Below are 25,403 nucleotides of genomic sequence, written 5' to 3' on the forward strand. Positions count from 1 at the left end.
ACAAATAGCAATGCTAGTACATCATATTCAAACCGGAGGTATATCCGCTTTATGGATGTTCCCATGTTCGGATTCCATCTGATATGCTCTTTCCTGTGCTTGTTTCATGTATGTTATATAACAAGTTTGGATTCCAAGTTAGAATCAAATATGAGTGAAGAACGGTCTAATATACCATGTACAAATTTGAATCGCCGTTCGCAATTCAAATCTGATCCAAATATAAACTTACAAGCGAATCTGAATCCAAAGTTTAAACGGAATTCAAACCGCATTATGATATCTTAAAAACTGACATTCCAAATGAATGAATGGTAAATATATGATATGATATTTATTTTGAAACCAACTCTGGATCAAAATCAAACTCCGATCATATGTCATTTATTAAACCCAAATTCAAGCCATATTTTTTAATTGGATATGTCATATGTTGGTGATTCCAAAGATGGGGGATTACTAGGAGGAGGATCGGAGAGATGGGCATGCTCTATCCTCTTTCCGTCATCTTGTCCATGAAGGCGACAGTCAAGCACTACACGTGTCTCAATTCCTTACACCAGTTTCGAGTTCCAAATCATCTTCCCAACATCCTTGCTGCAAACGCGGTACATGAATCATGAAGGCTATGTTGGAACCTCTACATGTCTCTGCGTCCCTTATATTAGTGTCACCGCTAAGTTTGGAAGCTTCATAGGTTGTTTGGCCAGAAGAAGAGCGGAGGATTCACACTTAGAGCCGAACAGAGCGACACCCTGTTCGAGATTGATCCGACTCCATAACAAAGAGTCTTTACAGGAGCTCGATCAACAACTTTTGAGCTTGTCACAGAAACAAATTCTCAAAACTAATGACAGCATGAGAAGAGTTCAAATGATTTTAAAGTATATCTCTTTGAACAATTTATTTTCTTGACTATTTAAAATTTTTACATTTCAAGCATGTCTTTCTAGGATCGCTACCATTTGGAGTTCATTAAAATACTCCTAAGTCCATAGTTATACTTTGAGGGCATTATTTTTTTTAACCAAACTCAGTTTAAATATCTTCAAATCTCACTTAATCTGTTAAAATTCATTAAAATTGAGCACACATGCATGTAGGACTTGGTTAACGTTCAAAAAATATTGGAATGTACAAAGCAAAGAGCTAGTTATTTGTTTGGTTACCTCCAGTAAAGTTGTTGGAAACAGCAGGGCCTCCTACCAATGGACGAGTTTTTCATTGCTTTCTCAGCATCTAATAGGCAAAGCCATAATTGACTCTGGGCCACCTGCCTTCCCATAAAACCCAGCTATTGCCATGTACTAGAAGGAGACAACTATGCACTTGATTGCCTTCAGATGTAAAGAAACTATTGATCCATCCTCATCGTCATCATCTTCTTCTTCTGCTTCTTCTTCTTCTTCTTCTTCTACTACTACTACCATTATGTACTCAGTAACATCTCAGAAGTCGGGACTGTTTTGGGATTCCGTGAAACCTACCTACAAGTGTGCTTGGGCACTGCCCCACTGCCTTCACCTTCCTCCTCTAGTGTCTTTTGTTTTTTGTTTTTTCCTTTTCTTCTTCTATAAGTGCTTGCTTACAATAAACGTATTAACCATAAAGGCAGATCCCCAATGTTTCTCTATACGAGAATTAGAATATTTTTCAATCACATGCAGCCGAAAAGTGCATTCTACTTGGTAGCTTATGAATTCATGCACGACAGATACATGAAGATAATGGTGCTTCCTTGAAAAGATCGGTAGGTAAAATCTTCACATGAGATGCCTCTTTACACTAAAGAATTTGGTTCGAGATACAGGGACTTCATGTTGTGAAAAATTTCTTCAAACTGTACTGGTCAGTAGACATCCATCATTTAGTTAGGAATTTTTCTATGCATGTTTATTTCTTAAGAATTGGTCCTCCCCCAAAAAATATTACTGTTAAGTTGGTGACGGCATCCTAATCAATGGGGCCACCAAATGAAGGGACTTTTGTTTATTGAAGAAGTTAATCGTTTTTTAAGGTCCTTATTCCCCGAATAAGAGATGTTAGCCCTCCTATCAGCAAGTCTGCTCGGGCTGCTATTGATTTTGCTTCTACTAATCAAAATATGTCTTCTATACCATAGGTCGGACTTTCTTCAGTGAGCCGTATTCCATTACACTCTTGTTAAGTATGACCTCTTGGTCTGCTATTGTCCTTCTTAATTGTTCTCTAAGTATAATATTTTATTAAAACACAAAAATAATGAAGAAAACTAAGTTTGATCCTCTTAAAGTTCAGCAAAAGTTGTGTCATGCTCTTTACCATAACTAAGGTATGGTTGGTGTTAAAACCTAGGAAAGTATGCATGATCCACTTAATCGTAGTCCTAATCTAACTTAATATGCATATAAATGCTTGCCAACACCTAATGTTTTTCATTTAATTTAGATAATAAATGAGTCTTTAATTAAGACAAATTCTGCCGCATCTGCTATTGATGCTGAATTCTATTGTTCAAAGGAAGCATATGGTTGTTTATCTATAATTGCATTTTACATGCCACGGTTTACCTACACTTCAGAAGAGATCACGATCATGATCTTGTTCGAATATTGTAGGCAATTAAAAGACAAGTAGACAAAAAAAAACGATGATATTGTTGTTAAAATAGAATTGGACATAATCCTTTCTAACAATCAATTGCTTCACCTAAAAATCAAAGGATAAATTAAACGACATAACTTGAGGGAGATTGAAGGCCACATTTGCACATTTGCAACTCTTGAGTCCACGTCTATGAATTGTTAGTACACATCATGTCTGTGAGACAATTCATGCTAAAAAGGGAACTATATATTGCATTCACTTAATTAGGCCTTAGCTGGCTCATTTTGCCCCCATCGACCTCAAAAGTACGCAATCCTTAGACTTAATTTTACGGTCACATGAGGTTAAAAATGACTTATTTCTAGAGTTGCCACTATCAATGGTACCGGTGCTTTTCGCATAGCGGCATGACATCTGGTGCTCCTAGTGGCACCAAAATAGCAGATTGAGTTGCGTGCATACAAGTATTAAAAGGTGAATCTGGGATGTTTGTGAAAATCTTTTTATGAAGTGATGGACATTTTATAAAATTCACAAATAACGTCAGAAGGGATTTCTTAATGAGCATTTTGTAATAATTTGTGGGTGAAGTATAATACTTAAAAGTTCAGTAACATTTGAAAAGTGAGGACAATGTTTGCACACTATTTGGAATAGTGGGAATAGGAGGAATTTCAGAATAGATAACCTTGAAATTGTGAGGAATAAAGCAAACATTTTGAGAAATATCTTAGTTCTTAAAAAAAATAGAAGTATACATATAATAATTAAATTTTGTAAATAGAAAAAACAGTAATGATATATGCAAAAATGAAGAAATCTATATGCATGCCATTCAAGAGGAAATGGCAATCTGAGAATGTAGCGAGATCTTTGAACGAGTGCTTGGGGCTGGCGCCTCAAATACAAGGACCCAACTTCTTTTTATTATTTTAGTGTAATTCTACTTTTCTGTATTTAACTCAAATATTTTTGTGTATATTGAAGACTGATTACTAATTAATGGGAATGGAGATATTTTTATTGGTTTGAAACTTTAAACATGAAAACAGCTAGCTTAATTGGAGATCACTAAAGAGGTAAGAGAGTAAATCTTCTGTTATCCTTTGTATCCCTTGCAGCTTATGGAATTGCAAAGAGAAATATTCAGTTCAAAAATTTGTGAAAAGAAATGGTGATCATGAGTCATGTATTACTTGTAGATTGTAGACTGATACTACATTTAGTGAATCTAGTGGGGGCCACTTCTAAGGAAGGATTGGCCATTTTTCTCCCTATTGTTGGCTGTAGATTTTGCTTCCATAATGTTGTGGTTTTGTTTGTTTGTTTTTTTAATAAGGTGCACTGCCTTAGTTGGCTACGGTCTACCATTATGGACCTATGACAAGTTGCAAAAGTTGAGGTTGTGTCTTGATGATACCCTAAAAAAGTGTCATATTTTGAAAACCAAGTTTTGTGAAGACATGCTTTTTGTCTAGTTTCCAAAACCTGCTTTGTGTAAGGAGAGGTGGGGAGGGGTTATTTACGCCCTTTTGAAAAAAAAATCATTTTTTCAGAACTGGGTTTTTCAAGAATTCAGTTTCGACCATCTCCCAAACATGCTTTAAATGTGGTTGGAGGCAAAACAACATTTTTCTTTCAAAATGACGTTTAAGAGAGTCACCCAAACACACCTTAAATGCATGCATCAGTAGGCAACTAGATATTGGTAGTAAGGATATATGATTCCCATGTCCTCAAGAATAAAACTGTATGTAACAGGGCTCCAGTTTACTTTGGTTTGATATATAACTTATTAGAGGCTTATTTGTCTTCAGGTGAAAGCCACTGCTGAGAATGTTGATGAAGCAGTTCGTGAACTTCCATATGCGAATTTGGTAAGGTACTGTTTCTGTGATGGAAAATAGTTAGCATACCTTCTGCAAAATAGTTCATCGTTTCCTGGGGTGTTCCCTTGTGAATACATCTACATTGGATTTTTAGGAAAACAATGGGAAGCTTGCATCAAAAGCATAATCATTGCAATGGGCATCAGCTCAAAATAAATCTCAGGAAGCTCAGGCAGAAATGAAATTCCCAAGACTCCTAGAGAGACAGAAAATTGAACATAAGAAATTTCATATATATAACAAGTGCATATGAATTATGCAAGCATACCATAGTATAAGACGTTAGCAGTTGGGGCTGTCAACATTCAGGCAGTGTGGGCAATCTTGATAAGCAATATAACAACAAAAAGTATTCAGACAAACGCACACGCACATAAGTATATACATATAAGACATAGTACTGCAAATATATACACACATAATTTGTACATAGATAAATAACCTTCTTATATTCCTTTCTAACATAATCACAGTCCACTTTATCTGCTTGATGCGGCCATTGAAGTATATGAAACTCTTGTCATCACAACACAATTTGGTTTCCTTCATATGGACCACCATATCTCTGAGTAGTTGTCTCAACTACACTATTTCTGTGTAAGTAGGTGCCATGGCTTTATACTCTGCTTCAGTAAATAATGGTGATACATTCTGTTGTTTCTTACAGTGTGAAGACATGAGAGATTCTCCTACAAATGCACAAAACATATATTTTTCAAGGGATCTTCTGCTTTCAGTTTAACTTTATACCCTCATTATCAACCTATCATTTTCTTATCTATTGGTAACTATTGTATGTCCCCACTGTTGACATGTTTTAATGCTTCTAGTTCTCTATGCATAGCTTGCCATCAATTTTATCTTTTGCTTTATTATAATTACATGACCCAGAATAGGAATGCATGGTCATTAAGCAAGCTCTAAATCTTAGGTAAAATGGATTCGTAAGGCAGTAACCTATTAGGAATTTTATGTACTCATTAGGATATTCATAGTGGCTTGGCTTGTTTGGTTGATTTGGAAAATTGAACACATTCATCATGACAATATACAATAGAAAAGCAAGTTGTGATTGTTTGCAACAGTGGCTAATGCAAAAGCAATTAAAATATGTATCCATTGTCATGCATGGGTGTTAAGTTTTATGAGAATGCATACAAAGAAGGGAGAACTTCATGCAGTTGTGACATGCTTTCCTACTTCATATCTTACAACCATAGCATTGGATGTCACAAGAAGGATTTGAAGGTGTTGACATATGTTGTATTTGGGTCACCTATCCGGGTCTGGATCTAGACCTGATCCAGTGTGTTACTGTTATGGCTCTACTTAACCTGTGTAAACCCTAATTTTGGTGTGTGAATGAAAGTTTATGAGAGAGTGTGTCTGGTTGCTAGTATGCACTAGTCCTCCTCACCCGTGGCTTTTTCCCTATAGTTGACGGGTTTTCCACGTTACATCCATGTGTGTTCATCATTCTACTCGCTTTTACCGTTTCTACTTGGTATCAGAGACAACGAGTTCATGAAATTTTTTTATCGAGCTCGTGACTGTTCTGTTCCCGGCCATTGTTCGTGAGTTTGTTTTGTTTACCGCCGTGCCTGTCACTGTTCAGATTGGATGGAGGATCCCTTGTCGCCGTTTGGGGAAGATCCTCTATCGCCCCTCTTTGCCACCGTGAAGTTCCGGTGGAGGCCCAACGCATGCTGACCAACTTCTGCTTGAACCCGACGCCTACTGCTCTATCGCCGATAGTTCCAGTGCTGTTGGTGTCGCCCGTGGAACATGTGGAGATCTGCCATTGACTCGCTGCCGTGGAGTTCCCGTGCATCGATAGAGGAGCGACGTCGCTTGTGTTGTCAAGGTCGCTCTTTGCCGCTGGCTCCAGCGTTGCCGCTTGTGCTTTCGGTTACCCTGTTTCTGCCACCGTGAAGTTTGGACATCACCCCCTGCATCACCTGTTGATTGCATCGTCCGACAAGCTGGTTGAGCCCTATTTTATGCTGTCATGGAGTTCTTGCCCAGCATTGCCCGTTGCCTGACTTTCCATCGCACGACGCTCTATTGTCTACATCGCCTGCTACCCAGTTCCCTGCGGCAGTGTTCTGTTGCGTCACCCGTACCTCCATCCTCACTTTCTCCCTCCTATGTCGTCGCCTCTCTCTGTTGTTCCCTGTTACCGTTGGCTGTCAATAGTTGTTTGCTGCCGCCATGATGTTTCGATAGTGGTCATCTCCTGCTCTATCGTCGTGAAGTTCCCGCGTTCAAGGGAGTCGACTATTTTTTTGTCACTTGTCTGCCTTTATTCCCGAAGGTTTTTTGCCCTGCATAGCTCGTGCCTCTGTCGCCTCCATCTGCTTTTCACGGTGTCAGCTGGCCACAGCCTTGCTAGCTGCCACATTGGTTGTCGCAGGAGCTGCATCGCCAATGCTGTTGCTGCCTCTTCTTAGCCACTGTTGCGCATGTTCAGCTTCTCTTATTGCTACTTTGGTGAACCTTTGTGATGGCGGATTCTCATATGAAAGAGTGGATTATTGACAGTGGTGCTACCCACTACATGACTGGAGATCCTAAGGTCTTTCATGGGTATAAGCTTTTGTCAGGAAAGGAACGTGTGTCTCTTGCCGATGGTTCCTCTATTTCTGTGGTTGGAAAAGGGAGTCACTCACTTTTGAACAAGTTCTTAGTTCACAATGCTCTACATGTTCCTCATCTTTCTTTGAACCTCTTGTTAGTTAGCAAGGTTACGAAAGAGTTGAATTGTGAACTTATTTTTTCTGTTGATCGTTGTGTTCTGCCGTACTTGATGACATGGAAGAGGATTGTGATTGGTTTGGTTTCTGAGGGGCTATATCGTTTACCCATGCATACTGCTAGAGCTCTCATGACAGCTGCCAGCAAGACAAAGAAGAGTAGAGAGGACTCCTTTCAGTTGGTTATGCGTTGGCATGAGTGCCTTGGACACCTTCCTTTTGGAATTCTTAGACAGTTGTTTCCTGATTTATGTTCCAGGTTAGATATGACTACCGTGTCTTGTGATGTCTGTCACCTAGTTAAACATGTTAGGGCTTCATATCTTGTTTCTATCAATCATTCTAATGAGGTGTTTGCCTTGATTCACTTTGATGTGTGGGGGCCTTCGGAATTTCTTCTTGTCATGGTTTTCAGTATTTTATCACCTTTATAGATGATTGTTCTCGTAACACCTTGGTTTACTTGTTGAAAGACTGTAGTGAAGTTCCTACTGTCATAGAGACTTTCATTGCTTATGTAGAAACTCAATATGGAACATCTGTTAAGACCTTTCAGTCTGACAATGCTCGTGAATACACGTACCAATCTGTTGATAGCTTCTTTCGAAAAAATGAAATTGTTCATGAGACTTTATGTAGTTATACTCCTTCAAATGGAGTTGATGAACGAAAGAATCGCCAGTTACTGAATATGACTCCGGCTCTTCTTTTTCAACATCATATTCCAAAAAGTATTGGGGGATGCTGTGTTGACCAGTGCATATCTAATCAATTGTATGCCTAGTCGTGTGTTGAATGCGCAGACGCCTCATTCTATATTACCGAGTAGTTGTGAACCTTTCTCTCTTCCACCTAGAGTTTTTGGTTGTGTCTGTTTTATTCACAATCACAGTCCAAATATTAAAAAGCTTGATCCAAGGTCGATTAAGAGCATATTTCTAGGTTATTCTCCCACTCAAAAAGGATACAAGTGTTGAGATCCTTCCACTGGTCGTGCCTATGTCACCAAAGATGTCACCTTCCTGGAACATGCTTCCTATTTTGGTGAGAATTCTCTTCAAGGGGAGAGGTCCACAATGAGAGAAGAGTACTCTTCCAATCAAGAGATTCGGTTTACAAATTTTTTGGATTACAAAAAGGAAGAGACTCAGATTACGAACCCTATAGAGCACAATAAGGTTGATGACTGTTCGACTGTGAATGAGGAGGAACATGGCTGTTTATTTGGACAGGTTTACTCTAGGTGAAGGTTGCCTACGGCAGGACCCACTGGTGGAGCTGACGAAGTGATGCCCTCTAGTGACAAAGATCCTATTCCTAATCCTAATGCTACTCCTTCCCTGGATGACCCAAGTCGTGCTCAAGAGATGTCAGTTGAAGGTACTCAGGCAGAGGCTGAAAGTGAAGAATTACTCATTGCTCTTATAAAGGGTGTCAAGTCATGTACTGAACACCCTATTGGTAACTTCATGTCATATTCTAGACTGAGCAAAGAATACAATTGTTTTGTTTCATCTCTTTTTTTGGTTGTGACTCCTAAGACTGTTGTTGAGGCTCGGAGTGATCCCAAGTAGATTTTTGCTATGCAAGAAGAAATGGAAGCATTGAACAAAAACATGACATGGGAGGTGGTAAAGATTCATGAAGTAGTTCATCTGGTGGGATCAAAGTGGGTTTACACCATTAAATATAAGTCAGATGGGAGTGTAGACAAATATAAAGCTCGTCATGTTGCCAAGGGGTATAGTCAGAAATATGGAATTGACTACTTGGAGACCTTTGCTTCGGTTGCGAAGATGAAGACAGTCAAAGTCATTATCTCCTTAGCAGTGATAAAAGAGTGGAAGATGTACCAACTTGATGTCAATAATACTTTTCTTAATAGAGACCTTGAAGAAGAGGTGTATATGTGTATGCCTCCAGGATATGAGGAACTTGGAAAATGTTGTAAGCTAAGGAAAGCTTTGTATGAACTTAAGCAACCCCCTCGACCCTGGTTTGAACGACTTAGACTTGTAATGAGACAATATGGATATCATCAAGGGAATGGAGATCATACACTCTTTGTGAAGTGGAATGAGCAAAAAGTTACTTTTTTGTTGGTATATGTAGATGATTTGATTGTCACAGGTGATGATGAAGATGAAATCACTAAGTTAAAGAAACTGTTGGCGATCGAGTTCGATCTCAAGGACCTCGGTATACTAAAATATTTTCTTGGCATTGAAATTGCAAAGTCTGGTACTAGTCTTTGCTAAATCAATGGAAATACACTCTAGATTTGTTAAAGGAGACCAAAAAACTAGGGTGTAGACCTGCCTCTACTCCTCTTGACGCTGGGCACAAGCTGTCTTAGAGATGGGGAGCCTCTCTATGAAGAGGCCAAGGGAAGATATCAACGTCTAGTTGGGAAGTTGATTATCTTACTCTCACTAGACCCGATATTACCTTTGTTGTGAATGTGATGAGTCAATTCATGCATGCTCCCACAGACGCACACTTGAAGGCTGTCGACAGGATCTTATGCTACTTGAAGAGGAATCCTGGTAAGGTTCTCCTATATGTTAAGCAAGACTCTCTTGGGATTGAAGGGTATTCAGATACAGACTGGGCAGGCTGTGTTGATACTAGAAGATCTACTTCAGAGTACTGCGCTTACTTGGGGGGAAATCTTGTTGTTTGGAGGAGCAAGAGATAAGATGTTTGTTCCAACTCAAGTGCAGAGGCTGAATATAGGGTTGTTGCTACTGGAGTGTCAGAATTACTGTGGCTGAAAATATTACTGACTGATATTGGGATAGAGATAAAAGGACCTATGAAGATAATCAATTTGGCCAACAACCCTATGTTACATGACCGAACAAAGCATGTCGAGATTGACCGCCACTTCATCCAGGACAGAATTGATGCTAGAGAGTTGATTATACCATATATGAAATTTGAAGACCAAATTGTTGTTCTAACTAAAGCCTTACCTGTGACTCAGTTTGAGAGAAATGTATCCAAGTTGGGCATGTTTGATATGTATGCCCAACTTGAGGGGGAGTGTTGACATATGTTGCATTTGGGTCACCTATCCGGGTCTGGATCTGGACCTGATCCAGTGTGTTACTGTTATGACCCTACTTAACCTGTGTAAACCCTAATTCCGGTGTGTGAATGAAAGTTTATGAGAGAGAGTGTCTGGTTGCTAGTGGGCACCAATCCTCCTCATCTGTGGTTTTTTCCCTCTAGTTGAGGGGTTTTCCACGTTACATTCATGTGTGTTCATCATTCTACTCGATTTTATCGTTTCTACAAAAGGCACTATTTTTTTCTTCAAAATTTAGAATGTATACTAAAAATCATAGTGCTAATAATGTGTTCCTATTATTCGTAATGGCAATGAGTTTTCCTATATGGTTTTGAATTATAAGCCCACGTTGCTCTAAAGAATGGTAACAAATGGTAAATCCAAGTGTTGAAACTTACTCCAGTGAGTCAATTAATGTTATCTAGTTTTGAGCAAGCAATTGTTATAAAAGGTTCTTTTTTTTTTAACAATAAGAAAGTTTCAAGCTGCTTCTGCCCCTTAGCTTCTGATCAGGATTGTGAAAGCATAACAAACATTTATAGAGCAGCAAGTTCTTCATATGCGCCCTAGAGACTATTATGAGAATGCAGGACATGCCAATTTTTATGAAGACCACAGAAGTGTTCTGTTACATTTGTGCACCGAGTTAGACCTTTTCACTGTTGCCATACTGAAAATTTTGTATAATGATCTTGATCATGAACGTTTGATGTGGATTTGGTATGATAGTTTGTGTAGACTCCTGATGATTTATGGGCTATTCATTCCAAACATGTATTCCCTAAGCCACACAAAAAGGGTAGCTCCTCTTGGAAAGCAATTCAAAAGGTAATGTTTATCATTCACCACATTTTATAAACTTTTTTCTTTTTTGTATGAATATCATATTGTAGACAAGGCAAAATTCTACGTCTTTCCATGGTTCATTTATTTTAGCAATTGAATTTGCTTGTTTGAAATTCAATAAGATTGTTCTTCCTTGTTACAATGCTTTTAATAGATATAGGCTTGTGTAAGAAACTGATTACAAAGACGAGCATAACCAAGTAATCAGTAGATATATTGGAACAGTTTGCTTATATTTGGGAGTCGAGTGGAGTCAGTTGGTGGATTCTCTCTTTCTCTCTCTCTCTCTCTCTCTATACAGCCTTATGTGCTTCTCACAATATAAGATGCTTTCACTGTTTCACACTATATGCATAAACGAAGTGGTCATGATGCTGAAAAAAAAAACTGATTGTCCTATTAGCATGAGTTGGTCAGTGTCAATGGTTGCTGGTTAGTCACTTGTTAATGAGAAGACTTAGCATTAGTTCAACAACTTCACATTGCAAGACATTACAAGTTTGCCAATATATTAAATTTTGCTTTATTTTCCTGATTCTCATCACAATCAAACTTGTAAAATGGTCTCTTTTGCTCTTTTAGATAACTCAACAAGGCGAGAAGATTAATTTGAGACATTTCAAGCCTATAAAACCATTGGGTTGTGGTGACACTCGTAGAATTTATTGCATATGAATATTAATGATTGATTTTAATAGTACTTGTTATATGGTGATTAATCTTGTGTATCTATGGTCTTTCTTTTTCTGAAGATCAAGTATATGAAACATGTCCATCTCCATTGTTTTATCAAATAAATGTATACAATGTTTTTGCTCAACCATGCTTCAATTTCTTATCCTCGCACTATTAGGATTAGGTGAGTATCATGCAGGGTCATTTCAGCTGGTTGTTCCCACTCATTTAAGAATCATGTTTTCCATGTGTGGTGGTTAAGCCTACTTGAAGAATTGAGTATCAGGAAAAATACAAGTTATGCAGAGTGACCACAAGGGCGACATGATTCACCAACTTTCCTTCCCAAAGATGCCAATGATAAAGGATCCAAATATAATTTTTGCAGAGTGAACTTTAATGGTGACGTGTCACAAATACATTTTATTTTTTCCAGTTCAACATGGTGTACTCTTAAGTCCCGACATATATCTATTGAGCCCATTAATTAAAATATAGGGGACTTACTTGCCCAGGTTACCAACCTGTTCAATTTTCTATAACAAGCATTCTTTTTTTTTTTTAAGAGAGAAAGGATGTGTATATCGTAAATACACTTATTTTTCTCAAGTTCAGCTTTGAGTATTCTCAAGTCCCAACTTTATTGAGCCCATTAATTGAAAGATAGAGCACTGACTTGCCCAAGTCATCAACATATTCAATTTTCTGTAGCTCAAGCATTCAATGACTTTCCCTAGATTAATTTTATAATAGAAAACAAAATTATTTGGAATTTTATTTTATCCATCCCCATTCCTGACCTGCATTTTGAAGGCTTGTCGCTCTGTAGTATCAGAGATACTATTCAAGTGTTGTATCCCATACTGTTTATAAGATACATTGTGATAAGTACCACAAATTTTGAAGAAATCCAGAACTTATACCCTAGTTAGATGAGTGTGCATCGCATGATACACAGGCGTAAGAAAAAACAGACTAGAGACAGGACTTTTGGTTTTGGGTTTTCAAAGCTCCTTCACACGTGACTTCTAAAGGAGATCTTTTCACTTTAAGGAAGAAAATGTTAATTTCAAGCTAGATTTGCTTCTTAGGATGTTGATAGGGAGGATCCCATGTACATCAGGGAAGATATTGTATATGAAGGAGATAATGCAAAATGACAATGAGATCGTGGATGAAGATGATGCATCATTGTATTTTCATCTACGTCACACAGGTACAGGGTGCACAGGAGTGGTGACTTTCATGAGTGAGTTGGGACCTATATATATATATATATGTGTGTGTGTGTGCGTGTGTGTGACTAAACAAGTCCCATTTGTTACCGGTTTTTCAGTTCTCCTTCCTAACAGGGGATCCTAGGGTGAGGACAATGGCTGTTGAAAAAGAAAAAATGAAGAGAGAGAGAAAGGTTAGGTGAGAGAGTGACAGAGAAAAGAGAGGGTGAACAAACCAGTCTCAAAATTGGAAGGGTGTGTGTGTGCATATATGTATGTGTGTAGATATCTGTATTTGTGTGTGTGTACATATACATATACATATGCATACATATATATATGTTTATATATATGCATAAGTAATTTATATTGACCGTTTATATATTTCATACATCAATTGCTGTAAAAAGTGCACTTACCTCTATAATCCAGATCCAAAATGAAAGATAGACTTAACAAAACTTTATATTCAACTCTTTCCTTAACGCCCACTATTTAAGACATTGAGTTAAAGTAGCTCTTGTAACTCATCCATTCAAGAAAAGAGGTTCCTACTCTGCCAAAATTCAAGAGATGGCTCGCTTAATTTCTTTCTATGAGAGGAATGGAAGAAGATGTCGAATCGAGGTTTCGTGTGGGGAGGCTGGAGGTCTCTGACTACGAAAAGGGCTTCATCAGCCTCCTTTCTCAGCTCACCATCTGCCCTCCCATCTCCCTCGATGAGTTCTGCTCCCGCTTCATGGAGATCGAGGCTCTCGATGACGATCACGTCATTTGTGTTGTGGAGGCCACCAAACAGGGGAGGCTTGTTGCCACCGGCAGCATCTTCGTGGAGCAAAAGTTTTTGACAGGCTGCGGCAAGGTCGGGCACATCAAGGACGTCGTCATCGACTCAGCCGCCCGTGGGATGCGACTTGGCCAGCGAGTCGTTGGGTTTCTATCCAAGCACGCCAGGTCCGTTGGATGCTACAAGGTCATCCTGGACTGCAAACCTGATAACAGAGGGTTCTACGAGCGTTGTGGTTTCGTCCTAAAGGAGCTCCAAATGGCCATGTACTTCAATCCGCTTCCTCCTTCCTCTTAGCCTGCTCCCAATGTGTACTTCTTCTTCTTCTTTTTCCCTTTAACTTTTATCTTTTTTTTTTTTAAGAATTGGATCATTGTTGTGTGGATCAAGAATGAAATTTAAGTTTCTTTTCTTGCTTCTATGAGTTTAAGCATAATTCCATAGGTTGAATTCTCTTTGGATTTGTCTAGATGTGTAATTAATACAATGGGAATCTCATGCCTTGGTTCTGGATTCTTTCTTGCGGACTACTTGCAACAGCGGGTATGTGAAATTTCTGTAGCAAATCATTGCAAGGGTTGTTGTCAAGTTCCTTGGTTTTTTATTCTTTTGGATTGATTATTCAAAAGAACATTGACTCTATTTTCTGGTTTGTTTTTGTTGTTGGGTGTCTAGTAGAGTGATCATTTTTTTCGAATGGTTTGGCTGCTAGTGCTATGCTGCATGATTTATTTGGGACTTGTTGATACTCCTCTCTGAGTTGTGGATACAATCGTTTGGGGTTTTGTTGATATCCTCTATGTATTACAGGGTACAATCGAGGATTTTCTCGTGCCTCGAAAGTATCTAAGCGAGCTCAAAAAGAACCTTTGGCATTGGAACGGCCCCCAAACTGATTTTCATGCATGGGCTCATTCAAATATGAAGGTTGGCCGCAACCTTCAGCATCTTCGGCAGCAGCAGCGGGCAGCCTTGTAGCTTCGTTCAGAAGGAGCTCCAGATGGCCATGTACTTCAATCCACTTCCTCCTTCCTCTAAGCCTGCTCTTTAATATATTATTCTTCTTCTACTTCTTCTGTTCTTCTTCTTCCTTTTATTTGGTCTATTTTTGTTAAGAATTTGATCATCGTTGTGTGGATCAAAGATTAAATATTTATTCAAAATTATAATCTGAATCAGAATCAAGCCAATATTTACTTGTAACCAAATCCGATCGAATGTCATTTTTTATATTTGAATCCAATCAGAATCCTAATTGAATATCAATTTTTTTCATTTATTTTTTTGAAATCTGGTTCGGTTGAATATGGGGTCTAAACTGGATTTATTAACATACTTATAAGGTGTACAACGAGTGTTTGTTTTACCGTGGATCTGAAATCCATAGTGATCTGAGATTTTTAATATCTCAAATCCATTGATTTAAGATTGGATCACCCTCCCATCCAACCTTAAATCCATGGTTTTTAACGGATTTTAGATAACATTACAAAATCCTCAATTTGTTTAAACTGAGGATCTTGAGAAACACATCTTTTGATGCAACCTCGAATCTTAGATCAGAGGTTATCAAACACAACCATATAGATGCACATGGGATGGGCAGTTCAAAAAATTTGAACTCGAGTTGTCCTTTGCCTCGTTTGCAATGGTGGGCTCCAACATTTGCATTGACATCATAATCTCCAGCCTCGCCGCATCAGTGCCTTCATCAATGGTGCTATCTTGATCATCATATTTTCTGTTTCTAGACCATGACGAAGATTCATGGAGTAGGCAAAAGCCTCATACCTTGTGCACCTATTCTAGAGTCGAACAGTACTTTGGTCAGACACCTAAGCAGCTTCGGGTTCTTTTTCTTTTTTTGTTTCAAAGTCCGACGCAAGCTTGGACTCGTTACCAAGAGGGATCTTCCAGTCAAATCTGAACCGAATCTTATGAGAAATCTTAATTTCATATAATGGCTTTCTCCTCCCATTGCGATTGACAATGGTCATCGGCTTCCACAGGCTGCTTGAAGCCTGTAGGAAAATGTTTTTATTTTCTGGCTTTTCTTGAGTTTTTCTCCCAAGTTCTTGATTTCTAGGTTGTTTGTATAGACAAAGTATATTCTGTTAATTTAATTTTTTTTGTCTGAAACGTACAGGTTTTATACATAACCAGTATTGACCTTAGAAGATGTATGCCTAAAGATCACCAATTCGCAGATAGCAACAAAAGTGGAGAGACGGTGCCTTTAGAGCCCAACCCGTTTAAGAAGGATGGTGAGGAAGATACTTCCACCGTTGAAATGATTCCACCGGGCACCAGTTTTGCTGCAGCGTCTACTAAATCTAATCGCAGCTAAGCCAGGAAGGATGACCTACACAATGAAGACAAACACAAATATAACCTGGATAAGTGAACTAGCACTTACAGCTCCCTTGATCAGCGGCTTGTACACCACCACCATTTCTAGTCCTCGCCTCATTGATATTACGCCACCATTAACCCCAGATTTCTCCAATCCTTCTGGCAGCTCTGACCTCCATGACCCTGCCATTGTGGTCTCATCTCTCTGTTCCATCACAACACACACACACACACCCAGAGAGAGAGAGAGAGAGAACAACCCATAAAAACAAAGGCCCCAACCAAGCTTCGAATAGCCCCACAAAGTTTCATGATTGTAGATTATTAACCAATTACAATGGGATTGCACGTGTAAACCGCAAAGGCACGTACTCGATGAACGGTTAGGATAAAATGGCTACCGCAAAGGCACGTACTCGATGAACGGTTAGGATAAAATGGCTATGGAGACACACATCTGTCCTAATGCTAACCATGCATGACTTGTCTCATCTAGATGAGCATCATAAAGAATATAGGTACATCAAGCAACAAAATTGCATCCTCTTTCTCATTGATTGATGGACAAGCATATTCTTAGCTTTACAATGTTGGAACCTACCATATCTCCTCCTGGAACAATTTGGCACTAGCACTAGCAGGTGGAGGCCCTTTATTATTGTTGAAGTTGAGGTAGTTTTTAGAATATTAAAGAACTTGACAGTTCTTTAATTATTTTCAATAACTTTTCGTTTACATTGTAATTTTGTTTTTACCCTGATTTTCCCTTAAGTAAGGGTTAGGGTAACTGATCAATAACAAGTTGGACGTGTTTTCTTCTCTCTCTTTCTCTCACGAAAACATGGTATCAGAGCCAGTGGCGTGATCACTTCAGGCTGCCGGCGACTGGCAGATTTCCGGCGATCTCCTCTCCGGTGACTGTCAGGTTTCTAACCCCTAAACTCTCTCTTCCTCTCTCTTAGGTTGATGGGCAGAGATTGAATCTCCCTCTCTCGTTCTTCCTCCTCCCTCGTTCTTCCCCCTCTCTCTCATCTCCCCATCTCCTTTCTCATCTCCTTCTTCTTCTTCCTTCTATTGCTCGTTGGAGGGTGGAATCTGATCACGCCTATGTGGAACGTGTGATCAGATCCACTAGTGGAACATGGTGTGGCTGCTGGGATCCTGTCGCTGTTGCTGATTAGAGATTGCTTGTTGCTGTTTTTGGTTGTGGATAGCTGCTGCTGATCGGGGAGATGGTTTGTTGACGTTGCTGATTGTGGAACAACAAGATGTGGACTTGTTGTTTGAGAGTTGAGTTTGGGAACAGAAAAAGCAGCGGCAGTCTTTGTCTGTAAGTTTGTTTTTCAGCAGTAATTATTGGCAAAGTTTCCTACTGTTCAGGGACGTGAAGGAAGTGTGACTGCTACCTGCTTTGAATGCATGTTAACAACATCTAGACGTTAAAATCTATGACTTGATTTTTTTGCCTACATGTTCATTGTTTTTTCCAGCAGTCTACATTAAGTGTGCAGAAATTTTATATTAAGTGTGCAAAGATTCTTTTCTTTGATCTTCACTATGGAGCAGTGGGATAGTATTGTTGATACACAGGGAGAATATAAAGTCTTTGGGAATCTTCTTTCATTTGGGTCTACCGTGAAGTTAGATGGCTCAAATTATGAAATCTGGTGTCGCGTATTTATGATGTCTGTTATGGGGCACATAAAGAAACATGTTATTGAAGAAGAAGAACCCCTAACTAAGACCGGAAAATATTCTACATGGGAAGAAGATAACAATATTGTTATGTCATGGATTATGAATAGTGTGCAGGCACACATCACTCCTACAATTGCTTATTATACCTCTGCCAAGCATATGTGGGAATTTTTGAAGCAAACTTACTCTCACAATAAGAATATGAGCAAAGTCTTGCAGGTTGAAGAAGAACTTCTTAAACTTCAACAAGGTGACTCAGATCTGGCCCAATACTTTGTGTCAGTCAAATCAGCCTATGAGAGGCTCAAAGTCCTACGTCCCCCATGTCAATCATGCTACAAAACCCACTTTGAGCAGCACATGGTGGCGAAATTTTTAGCTGGGTTATCTCTTGATTTTGCAGTGGCCAAAGCCCAAATGTTGGCTGGGGCTGAAATTCCAGACCTTGCTGAGGCCTATAATAGGCTAAGTCGTCAGGCGGTGACTTTATCCCCATCCTCAACTGATGCACCTTCTTCAGCATTAGCTGTCCTAGGAGGTCGTGGGTAGTCCTTAGCCATCTCAGGAAGCCGAGGACAGACCTTCAATAGAGGGAGAGGAGGTCGTAATTCAGGAGGCGGATGTGGTAAATTTCAATGCACGTTCTGTGGAAGACTTGGTCATCTAGAAGATAGATGCTGGAATAAACATGGTCGCCCAATGATCTGAGGCTCCGAGTCATCACAAATCAAGAGCTCATCTCATATCCCAAAAGCTTCACATGTTGAAGATGACCATACAGAATCAAATGCAGAAAATGTCACTGTTAGTATGAGTAAATCAGAGTATGAACAATTTCTAGCTCAGAAAGCTTCATCTTCCTCCTTGGCATCTACAATTGTGGGTGATTCTGCTTTTTCCACCACTATGCAGAACCAAGATACAGGTATGTCATGGATTATTGATTCTGGAGCCTCCAAGCACTTTTGCAGTAGACCAAACTTATTCACCATGCTTCACCATTTTCCTCAACCTAGACAGGTGAAGCTTGCAGAAGGGAGATTATCTCCTATTATCGGTTGGGGTAGTGTGAAAATTTCTGATTGTTTAACTGCGAATAACGTGTTGTTTGCCCCTGACTTTCCCACTCATCTTCTCTCAGTTAAAGGGCTAACTCATGATTTGAACTGTAGAGTCATTTTTTATCTTGGTTCGTGTTGGTTTCAGGACTTGTAGACTGGGAGGATGATTGGTGGAGGCCATGAACGAGGGGGAGTCTATTTCCTGTCTGAGGCCATGGACATATCTGCTACATCAGTTCCATCCAAACCTACCAGTCTTCAGTGGCATCTCAGACTTGGGCATCAATCAGTGTCAAAACTTCGTTGCTTGTTTCCTAAGCTTTTTATGTCAGAGTCACTCCAGTGTAAAGCTTGTCAACTTAGGAAACACACTAGGAGTAGTTTTCCTTCGAGTCATAGTATGTTTGATTTACTTCATGTCGATGTGTGGGGGTCTAGCCGTACTGCTAGCCGGTCTAAATTTTGGTATTATTTGGTCGTTGTTGATGATTTCTCTCGTGCTAGTTGGGTTTGCCTTTTGAAGGAACGTTCTGCAGCTATATGTATCCTTCAAAATCTTATTATTGAAATAAAGACTCAATTTGGAGTTTCTGTTAATTCTGTTCGCACTGACAATGCTCTTGAATTCAAATCGTCCAATCTTTTGCAATTTTACTCAAAACATAGAATTGTTCCTCAATTCACCTGTCCACATACCTCGCAACAGAATGGTGTTGCAGAGCGAAAGCATCGACATTTGTTGGAAGTTGCTCATACTCTTATGATACAGAGCCATGTACCATCTTACTTTTGGGAGGATGCGATCCTAACTACTTGTTTCCTCATTAATCGCCTACCATCCTCATCTATACTTAACAAAATTCTAGTTCAAATGCTTTACCCGGATCATCCATTGTTTCAAACTCTATCTAGTGTGTTTGGACACACATGCTTCGTTCATATCCTAAGACCAAAGCGAGATAAACTTGCTGCCAAACCCGAAAATGTATCTTCATTGGTTATCCCAAGAACCAACGAGGCTATAAATGCTTTGACCCTCTCACCCAGAAAGAGTATGTCAGTGCGGACGTCACATTCTTTGAGTCTCGTCCATATTTTCCACAACCACCAACCTCTTGCCCTGAGAGTCTCCCTCAATGCCCTTTGTCAATCCCACCTTTCCCGCTTATGTCCCTTCTGAGTTCATCACCACCCCAAAGTCGTTTTTCGGATCCTCCATTAGTTTACTCTCGCCACCAGGGTCTCTCACATGGCTCTCCTCCATCATCCTCTCATGAAGTAAGTGTACCTGATTCCTCACCTCTGGTTATCTCTGACTCGCATGATCTTCCTATTGCCTTGCGAAAGGGTAAACGTCACTACACCATTCATCCCATTTCACAGTTTGTGACGTCTGAATATGTAAGTGACAAGGTGCAACAATTCATTCATGTTATGTCTACTTATACTACTCCGACATGTCATCAACAAGCATTACTAGACCCTAATTGGTGCCAGGCTATGAAAAAGGAAATACATACTTTACAGCAACGCCACACATGGGACCCTATTGCTCCTCTTTCCAGTTGTGATATTGTTGGATCCAAATGGGTATTCACTATCAAATATCATGCAGATGGCACCCTTAAACGCTATAAAGCTCGGCTGGTTGTAAAAGGGTATACTCAGACATGTGGTATTGATTTCTTTGACATGCTCTCACCAGTGGCTCGGCTAAGTACCATTCGCCTCTTGATTTCTCTTGTAGTTCACTATAACTGGTAGATGCATCAATTGGATGTCAAAAATGCATTCTTGTATGGTGATCTTGAGGAGACAGTTTATATGCAACAACCACATGGCTTCGAGGTTCAAGGGGAGTGTGGGAAGGTGTGCAAATTGCGAAAGGTCATATATGGACTGAAACAAAGTCCCCATGCGTGGTTTCATAAACTATCTAATATTGTCTCACAGAGTGGATTCCAGAGGTCACCTCTTGATCATTTTGTTAAGAAGGGAGAATTGGGTATGGTTATCTTGGCAGTATATGTTGATGATATTATATTGACTGACAACTATAAACAAGGTATATCTGAGACCAAAGAATTTCTTCAAAAGCATTTTGCCACAAAAGATCTTGGACACTTGAGGTATTTTCTTGGAATAGAAGTGGCTCGTGGTAAGGAAGGAATAGTTCTTTCTCAAAGAAAGTACATTTTAGACTTATTACAAGAAACTGGAATGTTGGGAGCAAAACCTGCCACCATTCCCATGAATCCACGATTGCACCTACATGATGAGCAGTCAGAACTTGTAAAGTCCAAGACGTATAGATCTTTAATTGGAAAGCTTCTTTATGTGACAGTTACAAGACCAGATATTAGTTTCGAGTGGAAAAGCTGAGCCAATTTATGGAGAAACCAAGGAATATTCATTGGGAAGCTGCATTGATGATACTCAAATACTTAAAGTCTTCTCCTGGTAAAGGACTACTATTCAAGAAAGGGAAAACCTTAGATGTCCAAGCCTATAGTGATGCAGACTATGCAGGATCTGTTGAAGATAGAAAATTTACTACTGGATTTTGTGTTTTTGTAGAAGGGAATCTTATATCCTGGAGGAGCAAGAAACAGAATGTGGTCTCACGGTCTAGTGCTGAGTCAGAGTATAGGACCATGGCCCAAACGACAGCAGAATTAACATGGGTTAAATCCATGTTTGAAAGCCTTGACATTCCAGTTCAACTACCTATGACAATGTTTTGTGATAACAGGGCTGCCACCTATATTGCAAACAACCCAGTCTTTCACGAAAGAACTACACACATTGAAGTTGATTGTCATTACATTCATGATTTACTTCAAGGAGGAGTGATTTCTACAACTCACGTGGTCTCTGAAGAACAAACTGCTGATATCTTTACTAAGGCTCTTGCAATTAGGGAATTTTCAAAGTGTTGTAACAAGCTGAACATGGTAGATATCTATGCTCCAGCTTGAGGGGGAGTGTTGAAGTTGCAGTAGCTTTTAGAATATTAAAGAACTTGACAGTTCTTTAATTATTTTCAATAACTTTTCGTTTACATTGTAATTTTGCTTTTACCCTAATTCTCCCTTAAGTAAGGGTTAGGGTAAGTGATCAATAACAAGTTGGACTTGTTTTCTTCTCTCTCTTTCTCTCACGAAAACAATTATCAACAGATGGTTTGTTAAATATATTGAATGTTATATTATTAAGAACAGTTATTACGACGAGAAAGTTAGCAATGTATGCCAAATATGATCCTGAAACATCTGGCACATCTTCTTTTTCCAGCCCAGCAGTAATTGGCTCTCTTTTCTTGATATCTGCCTCTGAGAACAAAGCTATTTAAAAGAACGTCATACTAAACATCTGGCAGCTTGAAATGACAAAGATCTACAATTATTCTCACATAAATGTGATACAATCAGATGAACTGCATATTATACTTGTTACTTTTTTTGTAAACGATCTCATTTTATACATGTTTTGTAAGCCATGAAAGTGCTAGTTTCAGAGAACAACCCATCAAAGATTAATGCTAAAAAAAGACCAATATTTTTACACAATGGCTGGAGGTTTCTTTTATGTTCTAAGATACAAGAAAAGTTGCTAGTTGTTTTGATAAAGCATACGTCACATGGGTTATTCACTAATCACTATCATAAAAATGGATCAAGAGATCATGGAATGTGCTCATAAATGGGTCGGAACAACTTGAAGCATAATATGAAAAAATTACCATCAGTAAAATACTAGAGAGCAGTCAGCCTTAAACAGGCATTTCTTGTAGACAAAGTTAGCAAAGCTAGAAGTTACAAATAGTCCATTCAAAGACCCTAAAAGGACTAATTGGGACTAGTCAGTCTGATTTAATACTAGTCAATTGACAGTCAATAAATAAATATATATTTATTGGGACGTAAATACAGAAACATAAGTATCTATACGAAGAAAATATATTTCCATATTTATAATGACTTGGCTATCTAGTTACTAGTCTGACGAACTAGTCATTGGATTGAATCACAAATTACTAGATAACTGAACCAACCAGTCGAACTAGTCCAATAACTAGCTGGGATTTTGACAGCTGGATAAGCAACCATAAGCTTTCGTTGACAACAGAACTCAACATCAATAGCTGATGCAGCAGAGGTTGTCCTAAAGAGTTATTTATTATCTGAATTAGATGAGAATGTCAGGTGTTAGCAAGCATCCATATATTAGGTTAGAGTAGGACTATGATTAAGCGGATTGTGCATACTGCATACTTTCCTAGGTTTTAGTTGAAATACTTACCAACCATGTTTTCCTTTTCGAATTTGCTTAAGGGACAAGTTCTGAATATTGGATATGGATTTTCCAGAGCTATTAGATAGGTCCCATATGGTTTAAAGTTTTAAACCAACTTAGGTGCAGTCCTAACCACATCTAAATGAACCCAGTCCAGCTGAGTCAGCTCAGATAGTCTAGTGGGATCAGGTAGTCCTAGAAAATTCTCATTCTGATTGTTGCATTGTGTCTAACACTAATTTAGGAGTTAAATAGGTGTTTTAACTGTGTTTAGCTTCTGCCTTTGTCAGAAAATCAGAGATGTATGGCAGGTCATTTGAAGGTGTTTCAAGGAGGAATTAGAGAACGAGAAATGGTTGAAGTCTCAATTGGTTAGTACCAGCCAGTCCATTCTTGCTAGTTTGTCTTTGGTGTTTCTTAGAATTAGTGGTTTTAAGTTGATTTGGGTGTGTTAAGTTCTGGTTTTCATTAGAAACCAGAAAGTGATTAGTTAGTGTTTAGATATTCTTTAATTATTAATGTCATTGTAGGAAGAGTTTAACTATTTCTTAGGCATACTCTAGAGAATTTGTTGTCTTATTTTGTGGATGATCCTAGAGTAAAGGACTTCAAGTGGAAGAGGGCATGAAAACAACAGTAGCATTCAATTTAGACTTTGGAAGTGACCCATGTTGCTACTTGTGCTTGATGACTTAAAAGTTATGCTCATATCAATTTTTTTCCCTTTTTGCAAATTGAAGTCATTGTTTGCTTGCCTAGTGTACTTTTCTGTATTATTAACTACAAAAGTTGATTACCAATGAAAATTATCAACCTATTGCTTCATATTTACATTCCTTCTGGATTCAACGGGTTACCACATGGGTGGGAACACGTTTTATTGCCTTAAAGTTTTCACATAAAAATAAAGATTATGCTTTGCAAGAAACACCAGAATATCTTATGATATAGTGCATGATGCAACTTTCACTGAATTGTAAGATGACCAAACCTAGTTTTATTATTTTGCATTTCAGACCAAACTAAGACACTTAATTTAAGTATATGGTCAGAGGGTGGGGGAATGAGGGGTGGGGACAAAAACCTGAAATTTAGCACCACAATCTACAACTGGGAGAGCAACTAGAAATTAAAGTTGATCTATCTTCATGCCTATTTATCCATAAAAAAAAAAATTGGATTTTGATGCCATCGGTTATTAAGAAAGTGTTCTCATGTATATGGGATGTCTAAACACCAATAAAGGAAAAAAAAGGAAGAGAGAGAGAGAGAGAGAGTACCTAATGAAGAAAGGGACCTGGTTTTTGGAATTTGTCTCTGGGACAAGTTCAAAAGTTGTTGATCGAGGTCCTTTAGAGCCTCTTTGGCCTTTACTCGATCAACCTCGAACTGGATGTCGCTCTGCTCAGAACGAACCATGAATTCTCTGCTTCTATCTATTCTTCTGGTAAGATAATCAATGAAGGTCTGAAACTTACATCCACTGGGTGGCAACACTAGTACAAGGGATGTGGACATGGGTAGCTGTTGCAGCATAGTCTTCACGACTATTGTATCGCATCTATAGCAAAGACAATTGTATCTCATATCAATTTTTTTTCCTTTTTGCAAATTGAAGTCATTGTTTACTTTCCTAGTGTACTTTTCTGTATTATTAACTATAGAAGTTGATTACCAATGAAAATTATCAACCTATTGCTTCGTATTTACATTCCTTCTGGATTAAACGGATTACCACATGGGTGGGAATGCGTTTTATTGGCTTATAGTTTTCACATAAAAATAAAGATTATGCCTTGAAAGAAACACCAGCACATCTTATGATATAGTGCATGATGCAACCTTCACTGAATTGTAAGATGACCAAACCTAGTTTTTTTATTTTGCATTACAGACCAAACTAAGTCACTAAATTTAAGTATATAATTAGAGGGTGGGGGAAGGAGGGGTGGGGACAAAAACCTGAAATTTAGCACCCACAATCTACAACTGGGAAGAGCAACTAGAAATTAAGGTTGGTCTATCTTCGTGCCTATTTATCCATAAAAAAATTGGATTTTGATGCCATCAGTTATTCAGAAAGTGTTCTCATGTATGTGGGACGTCTAAACACCGATAAAAGAAAAAAAAAAGGAAGAAAGAGAGAGAGTACGTACTGAAGAAAGGAACC

General features: G+C 38.8%; 2 protein-coding genes across 8 annotated transcripts in view; both read left to right on the top strand.

The window, feature by feature from the left end:
• Nucleotides 1-25,403, top strand: part of LOC116255925 (glucosamine 6-phosphate N-acetyltransferase) — a 59,970-nt gene that overhangs the window by 17,828 nt on the left and 16,739 nt on the right. The window lies entirely within an intron of this gene.
• LOC126410184 (glucosamine 6-phosphate N-acetyltransferase-like) lies at nucleotides 13,246-16,360 on the top strand. Its single transcript, XM_050078469.1, has one exon. The coding sequence runs from the start codon at nucleotides 13,635-13,637 to the stop codon at nucleotides 14,121-14,123; it is 489 nt and encodes a 162-aa protein (XP_049934426.1). The 5' UTR covers nucleotides 13,246-13,634; the 3' UTR covers nucleotides 14,124-16,360.

The sequence above is a fragment of the Nymphaea colorata genome, chromosome 6, assembly GCF_008831285.2.
Source record: "Nymphaea colorata isolate Beijing-Zhang1983 chromosome 6, ASM883128v2, whole genome shotgun sequence".
Taxonomy (NCBI): domain Eukaryota; kingdom Viridiplantae; phylum Streptophyta; class Magnoliopsida; order Nymphaeales; family Nymphaeaceae; genus Nymphaea; species Nymphaea colorata.